The sequence below is a fragment of the Parambassis ranga genome, chromosome 9 (assembly GCF_900634625.1).
Source record: "Parambassis ranga chromosome 9, fParRan2.1, whole genome shotgun sequence".
Lineage (NCBI taxonomy): Eukaryota > Metazoa > Chordata > Actinopteri > Ambassidae > Parambassis > Parambassis ranga.
The window spans coordinates 18,484,721-18,493,189 of record NC_041030.1 but is presented as its reverse complement, the minus strand read 5'-3'; the positions used below and the strand labels follow the sequence as shown (position 1 = coordinate 18,493,189).

Here is an 8,469-nt window from a genome sequence, read left to right as displayed (position 1 = left end):
CTCGATATAGTGTCCGGGTGGAACAAAAACGCATTAACAAAGTTCCGCAGGTTTTGTAGTAGTAAATAAAATGCTGTCTTTTCTGTCAATGAAACTTATAATATTCGGATTGCGTTTATTTTATTATTATTTCTAATTTAATATTTAATGTTTTGAATGTTTGAAGCATGTATGTAAAGACTTTATTACATCCGATTCAAAAGAGCATAACATTCTTGCTTTCGGATTGCTACTCACCACTTCCTAATAAAAAAGACCAATCAAATGGCTTATAAAATTCGAATAAATAAAAATGGGTGGTTTTGTGCCAGCTGTTTTGTCAATCTACAAAAACACGGCACCCTCAATTGAAATTTTCTCTGGTAATCTTGCTCCATTTAACAATTTCCTCCTGGCCACTTAACTCACTGTAAGTAAGTGTTTTCCATGGCAACACACTGAAATCATTTTGGCATGGAAACCACTAAGACCTTAGCTGCATCTGTTGACGGGTCAGCTGTGAGGGAAGAAATGATTTCTCTTTCCTGGAACTACTTTTGGTTAAAATATTGAAGTGACATTTTCATTGAAACAGAGCTGGAGGGATTTTCTTGCTTCTGCTCAGTACTGTACTTGTTAATGGAATGAAGTTCTGGTTCTATTTTTGGTTTAGCTGACTGTTGGATGGCACATGCAATGCACGGGCACTAACTGGGACTTACAAGACTGAAGACGGAGTGACAGGTTTTTGCATTGTATTTGTAATGGCAAATATGAATGCTAATCTATTTTTTTCACTTAGGCTAGAGGCTGTGACATATTTAATACCTTAAAGAATGAAACAGATGCATTTTTTATAGAACGTGTGCAAGATTGAAGAGGATTTCTGAATATATATATTTTAAATATTTGCCAGAATGAAGAAAAACCCTTAAAACATTCCTTCCAGTTAACATTCTTTCAGGTTTACCCTTAAGCCTTGAGGATACTGCAGAAATGTGACTGTGTTTGAGAGTCACAGTGGAGCATCATGTAGATCAAATGCTGGGATATATGGTTGGACGGGTTCTCATCAAAGGATGACGTTCTTCTTTATGCACCGACGCTGAGGCAAAACACCACCTGAGCAATAATTTGGGAATCTCTAGAGCTCTTGGGAACAGGGACTGAACTTCCACTGCAGAGGACTGATGGTCGGCAGAATCCCTGGGATTTAATCCTTGTCTTGATAGTATGGATAAGGTAAAGAAACTATTTTTATTGATTTAGTTCAAAAAAAGCAAAGTTGTCTTTCACTATGGCTTCTGCTGATCAAAAACATTGTACAGTTTGTACCAAGCATACTGTCTACACTCAGACATTTAGGTGAATATTTGTGGTTAAATTTGGTCAAGTAGTCAAATTTTATATAACTATAAAAGTAAAAAAGTAAAAGTAGGTAATGATACATGTCACACAGCATGTGTGTGCAGTAAAAGTGACACAAATTCCTTGATGTACAGTTGCATAACATAAACACACAGACATTTACGTGCTTCCTTGTAATCGAGTAACATACTGAAGCTGCTCGAGAGAGACGGCTGGAGATCCATCAGGCCGGCCTCTGTGCAATAGCAAAATATTGGATAATCAGCTATTGACGAGCACTGGGCACATATTCAAAGAAAAAACAAACATACAGGAAGAAATAAAGATAATCAAATTCAACACAATAAAATGAATGAGGGAATGAATGAATAGGGAATAGAAGAATGGTATGATCTTGACACAGAACAGCTCCAGGAGAGTGCTGACCTAAATATGGTTCTAAATACGGTTGTGAGGAACCAAGAACAGGGGGCAAGGTTTCAGTGTGATCCAGGAATTCTGAAAGATCTGGGACCAGCAACTCTTTCTAGGTAATATCCCGGCTGGCCACTGATTTTGGACTAGTTGCAGGTGGTTATGGAAAGCTTGACTGAGGCATGAGTGGAGGGAGTAATTCAGACGGCTAAGGATGAAAGTTTGTGTTACAGGCTGGAGAAAACTTATCCAACACAACAGAAACACACACACACAACATAAAACACACTCGATATGTCAGCTGGCTGTTCATCTGCATTACTCTGTCACATAGCTTCTATATCTGTGAAGAGACATGAAACGTGACAGGTCAGTGTCACAGAGTGGCATTTTTTTTTAAATCTGTGCCTCAAAGGTCAGTGTCACTGTGGATTTACTCAGAAACGTTCAGTAGGACACTGGTAGAGGTCAGGACTAATAAAAGCACTGACCTCTGGTCAGGTAAACTACAGGTGCTGATAAGCTCCAGGCCTTCACCTCTAACATACTATCCTTAGTTTAGTTTTTGAGGTCATTCATCCCTCACTGCTACTAATTTTAAACATGTTTCTAAAATTAGGAAACTTAGGAAACCCTTCGTTTCAACACTGAGCAAACCTGGCTGCAGTCCAGGGATGACCATGTTCCGTTACACGTTAAGAAATCTCAGCAAGCATGTAATTAATTACCAGAAGTGAAATGTAACCGTTTGGCTGTTGAATTTTTCACACTGAAAAATATTGATTATCGTAATATTATGTTTTAGTTTTACCCTATTTTATTAGGTCAAACCATAATCTGTCTAAAATGTCTCTTTATAGACTGTAATGGCAAAGGTAGCAGTAATTAATATTAGAGACGATGTATTGTCTTAGAATATATGTGCTGTGAAACCATTTCCAAATGTAATAATTCAGAAATCCTCACGTTTATAATGTCACCTGTTGTGATATCACAGTAAGGTCACCCAGGCCAGTTTTATAGGTCCTCTGATCAGCACAACAGTTTTCAGCTGTGCTAACATAATTTCAAAAGGGTTTTCTAATCATCTATTAGCCTTTTAACAAGATTAGCAAACACAATGTAGAAGACAGGAGTGATGGGTGCTGGAAAAGAGCCTCTGTGCACCTATGGAGAATAGTCATTCACCACATTTAAAAGGTCTAGAGTGTATGTCTCATTACGTTAATGTCATCTTCATTAATAAAAATTGAGTTATTGAATAACATATATAAAAAAATATTTAGAATCTTTTCTCCATAAATAATGGACTTTGAAACCTTAAAAGTTTTACAGTTGAGAAATGAGGTCCCATGTTGTTGTCACTCTTAACTTTGTACAGAGACTCCACCGTGTGTGTGTGTGTGTGTGTTTGTGTGTTTGTGTGTGTGTTTGAACCTAAATCACCAGATGGGGTGAGTCTGAGCAGGGGGTGGGCATTTGCGTCTGGTGCGTTCAGCCCACTTTACCTGAGCATATAAACAGCTGAGGATCTCATTCAGTGGTACTCACACTTCAGTGACTCTGCACACACACAGGGTGGACACACACTCACCACACTCCTAGAAACACACACAGTCTCAGTTTGTTTTAAACTTACGAAGATGCCGTGCGTCAGCTCTCATCTCGACCAGATGGTGAAGATGCCCTGTAGCCACATTTCTGAGGTGAATATCTGGAAACAAGGCTTTCTAGTAAGCGAAGTCTCGGCTCTGATCGGCTTCTAATCTGTGATTCTTTCTTCTGTTTGCAGGTGGAACAGATCCTGTCAGAGTTCAGGCTGAATAGAGAAGAGCTGAAAGAAATCATGAAGAGGATGCAGCGTGAAATGGACAGAGGACTGCGTATAGAGACACACGAAGAGGCCAGTGTCAAAATGCTTCCAACGTACGTCTGCTCCACCCCGGAGGGATCAGGTAGAAAACCATTCCTATATCTTCAATGTCAATTTTATTAATATAGCACAATTATAAAGCCAAAGCATTTAAAATAGAATCCTGAACAGACTAAGGTGTAATCTGGTGCTGAATGGCTGTTGTTTCTGTGACAGAGGTGGGCGATTTCTTGGCTCTGGACCTGGGGGGGACAAACTTCCGTGTGATGCTTGTGAAAGTGGGTGAAGACGAGGAGAGGAGCTGGAAAGTGGAGACAAAGAACCAAATGTACTCCATTCCTGAAGATGCCATGACAGGGACAGCTGAAATGGTTAGTCACTCTCAGTGCCCTGTGGTGTCTGTGCTCTTAAACACTGACTGAATCTCTAAAGAAAAGAAATTAATCAGTTGTCACTCCCTCCATTTTACCCTGAAGCTGTTTGACTACATAGCAGAGTGTATGTCGGACTTTTTGGACAAACACCATATCAAACATAAGAAGCTTCCTCTGGGTTTCACCTTCTCCTTCCCAGTACGACATGAGGACATCGATAAGGTGGGATGTAACGCTGTTCGTTTGTACCGACCCTACAGTTCCCTTTGCTCGTCATGTATCTAGACTTTGTCTTTTATATCTACAGGGAATCCTGCTTAACTGGACCAAAGGCTTCAAGGCATCCGGAGCAGAAGGGAACAATGTTGTGGGTTTACTTAGAGATGCGATCAAGAGACGAGGGGTGAGTGACTGTATATTGGAACCCCCTTTTCTTCTTATATAACCCCAGCTGGATGACTTACTAATTGTAACGTTGTGTTGGCACACAGGACTTTGAGATGGATGTGGTTGCCATGGTGAATGACACAGTAGCAACCATGATTTCCTGCTATTATGAGGATCGCAGCTGTGAAGTTGGGATGATTGTTGGTAAGAGAGTGTACACACACACACACACATGCATGTGTTTACTCTTATACACTTGAACAGAAATCTGCAGACTGCGTATATATTTCCTGTTGTTTTTGTTAACCAGGCACTGGTTGTAACGCCTGTTACATGGAGGAGATGAGGACTGTGGAGCTGGTGGAGGGCGAGGAGGGCCGGATGTGTGTGAACACGGAGTGGGGTGCGTTCGGCGACAACGGAGAGCTGGAGGAGTTCAGACTGGAGTACGACAGAGTCGTGGATGAGAACTCAGTTAACCCTGGGCAGCAGTTGTGAGTATTGTCTTCATACAGTTTGATCATGTTAAAACACAGCAGAGCTCCCACACACTTCCCACCCCCACCCCCCTTTACTGTTTCTACTCATCATTCAGCGGCGGTCCTCACCTGACTCTCACCTGAGTAGTTGCTAAGCTCCCTAAGCTTTTCCTCAGGATGTTTGTAAATGAACAGGGCCCTCATACGTCAGTGGTCAGTCAGCAGATAGGGGGGGGGTCAGATTAATGATCCCTCTCGGATGCTGCTGGCCGTACTGTCTGTCAGCCTAATGACTGTTTACCTTTTGCACCGGTAGTCCCTTCACTCAGACAACTGCTGAGTCCAGCTTCATTTAGCCCTGACGATGCCCTCCTCTTCTGCTCCCCATCATGCAGCTCATGCAGAGAAAGAATAGTGTTTGCTCACATGTTTTATGATGCACTCAATCCTCCATTTCAGCCTCCCGTCAACATTTCTCTGTTTTTATTGTGACTTCCTTTTTCTTCTGCAGATATGAGAAGCTGATCAGTGGGAAGTACATGGGTGAGCTGGTGAGGCTCGTACTGATGAAGCTGGTTAATGAAGACCTGCTGTTTAACGGTGAAGCCTCCGAGCTGCTGAAGACACGTGGCAGCTTTGAGACACGCTATGTCTCACAGGTGGAGAGGTGAGGATCAGTGAATCCTAACTCAAGCATGATTTTAGTGCCCAGACTAAGTAGGAAAACATAAAATCATTTGTGATTTTTCTTCGCAGTGACACTGGAGACAGAAAACAAATCTACAACATCCTGTCCTCTCTGGGTGTTCTGCCCTCAGAGCTGGACTGTGACATTGTGCGTCTGGTCTGTGAGAGTGTTTCCACTCGCTCTGCTCGTATGTGTGGCGCAGGGCTCGCTGGTGTGATCAACCTGATGAGGGAGCGACGCAGACAGGAAGCCCTGAAAATCACCGTGGGGGTCGACGGATCTGTCTACAAGCTCCACCCATGGTGAGGAACTAAACATTGTGGAGGAAGTAGCTGGAGATGTGACTGGTACTGAGCAATTGTTTCTGTATCTCAGGTTCCATGACAGGTTCCACAAAGCCGTCAGGGAGCTGGCACCTCACTGTGAGATCACCTTCATCCAGTCGGAGGAGGGCAGCGGCCGTGGAGCAGCCCTCATCTCAGCAGTGGCCTGTAAGATGGCTGCATGCATGCTGACACCGTAAAAGGGAGCTTCTCACTGAGCTGAGCAGAGCAGAGCAGTGAAGAAGAATCTGACTGGAGAACATCCACAGTTTGTTTGTTTTCAGGCTCAGACGGATGTTTGTTAGGAAGCCGGTGCTGGATGATGTGAGGATCAAACAGCCTGTATCATTAACTGTGTTATAGACCAAATTTAACTCTTCATAGACTGGCATACTGTTGCACGAACAGCAGAAAGAGAAATGCTCCTTTCGTGTCTCTTCATGTTGATAACGTGGACTGGAGCATTTCAGAAATGGGCTCCTGTGTTACTGGTGATACTGATAACAGGCAGCACCAACTGTTTAACACAACAGATTTGTAAATGTTGTAAATGATGTCTCAGTTGTTGTTTAATTCCTGTTTGTGAGCAATTAAATATTCTTATTATTATTTTATTTAACTTATGCATATTAGCCAGTATTTCTTTTTTTGCATGTGAATAAGCTGTAAACTGTAAATAATAAAAGTCTTTAATTAAACTTAAAAATGTTTTCATGGTCTACATATGGCAAAAAAAATATTTCAGCACTGAGAAAACACTCATCATGTTCAAAGAGAAACACACCAGTAACACGTAAGGAGACAGTAAATCTCTTTGAATTCTGATTCATCATGTCTTACTATCCCAAAACTTTAGGAGAAAGACATGCAACAGATAGATCTTTACAGCATTACACAGTCTTACTGTATTTTTAAGCTTTGACCTCTGGAGTGTAACTTCATTTTCTTGTCTTCAGAGGTCACTCCCCCTGCCTCCTCTCTCCTCCTCTCCTGTTCATATCTCTGTTTCCAGCCCAGAGGAATCCTGCCTGCTTCACCTCTTATCAGGTCCCTTCAGTGGCAACACTGAGATCCTCCATGTCCATGTAAGGGACTGTGCTGCCCACCGCGGGCTATTATAAGAGGTTAACAGATAAGATGGGGCATACATAAAAACCCACCCCAGCATCACACCTTTGCTGGGAGTCCAACATTCAGAGATGGTAAGTCACACAGCTGTTTTCAGTCTTTCTGGTTTAAAATATATATCAGGCTTTTCCTCACATCCTCGTGTGTGTGTGTTTGAAAAACTTCTGAATGTATCTTCTCAGGCAAGTAAGAAGGCTTCCAATAAGAGGCAGAGAGGGGCACAGAAGTCCTGCTCTAATGTCTTCTCTATGTTTGAGCAGTCGCAGATACAGGAGTTCAAAGAGGTGCAGTATCGGTTTCCTTTGAATCTTTGGATGAAATTGATAATTTAATACATTCTGTTAACACTTAAATATAAACTTTTTGTTTTAGCTAACATGACCAGAATTATTAAGAAAATCAAATTTAGTCTTGTAAATATCAACATCTCTTATTCAATGCTTTGAATAAATGTAGCTCTGTTGACCCAAGATATTGAAAAATAAATGTTTATGTATGATCATCTTCATCTTGCAGGCCTTTGGCTGCATTGACCAAGACAGGGATGGGGTTATCAAAAAACAGGACCTGAAGGAAACTTATGCCCAGCTGGGTACTGATTTATTTACTTTTAAACATTTATCTTTTAAATACATTTATTAACTGCACAAATGTTTCCTTATCCTAAACAGGAAAGCTGAACGTCAAAGATGAGGAGCTGGATGAGATGCTGAATGAAGGGAAGGGTCCCATCAACTTCACTGTGTTCCTGACTCTTTTTGGGGAGAAACTCAATGGTGAGAGTTTCCTACAGATATTTGATCTTTATATTTCTCTGAGTGACATTCATTCATGGGGTATTACGATGTTTGGCTCCAGGTACCGACCCTGAGGACACCATACTTGCTGCCTTCAAACTTTTTGACCCCAATGGAACAGGCTTTGTTAATAAGGATGAGTAAGATATATTTTAATAATTCATGTTCATGTAGTTTTTACATTTTCATATCAGCTGTAACATTCTTTTTTTTTTTTACTTTTACAGGTTTAAACGATTACTGATGACCCAGGCTGAGAAATTCACAGCAGAGGAGGTGTGTGTGTGTGTTTTTTTTTTTTCTACTTGTGTCACACATTCACAGCGTACTTTAAGCTTTAACTTGTCACTTCACAAACATGCAGGTGACTCAGGCCTTCTCTCTCGCTCCCATCGACCCAGCGGGCAACATCGACTACAAGTCGCTCTGCTACACCATCACACACGGAGACGAGAAGGAGGAATCCTAAACAGAACGGCTGTCAGTGTAGTCAAGTCAATAAAGTCAATTAAACATGTGAATGCTTCAGATTGGCTGCTTATCAGTTAAAAACATGATTGATGGCTGAAAAACAAAGATGAAACATCTGAATCACTCAAAATGCTGCAGTTCTATAAGATTTGGATTGATTTAGTTGGAAGCAAAATAAAGTGTTGAGC

The 8,469-nt window shown here is 41.4% G+C and overlaps 2 protein-coding genes across 2 annotated transcripts; both read left to right on the top strand.

Moving 5' to 3' along the window:
• The first annotated feature begins 3,297 nt into the window (after window positions 1-3,297).
• Window positions 3,298-6,583, top strand: gck (glucokinase (hexokinase 4)). Its single transcript, XM_028413488.1, has 10 exons — window positions 3,298-3,467; window positions 3,554-3,716; window positions 3,851-4,005; window positions 4,111-4,230; window positions 4,316-4,411; window positions 4,500-4,599; window positions 4,706-4,889; window positions 5,386-5,541; window positions 5,631-5,864; window positions 5,938-6,583. Exons 1-10 carry the CDS (start codon window positions 3,405-3,407, stop codon window positions 6,083-6,085), a joined length of 1,419 nt encoding a protein of 472 aa, XP_028269289.1. The 5' UTR covers window positions 3,298-3,404; the 3' UTR covers window positions 6,086-6,583.
• Window positions 6,584-7,077: 494 nt separating this feature from the next.
• On the top strand, window positions 7,078-8,279 carry myl7 (myosin, light chain 7, regulatory). Its single transcript, XM_028413491.1, has 7 exons — window positions 7,078-7,087; window positions 7,196-7,297; window positions 7,530-7,605; window positions 7,685-7,789; window positions 7,872-7,950; window positions 8,038-8,086; window positions 8,175-8,279. The coding sequence occupies exons 1-7, from the start codon at window positions 7,085-7,087 to the stop codon at window positions 8,277-8,279; spliced, it is 519 nt and encodes a 172-aa protein (XP_028269292.1). The 5' UTR covers window positions 7,078-7,084.
• The last annotated feature ends 190 nt before the right edge of the window (window positions 8,280-8,469 follow it).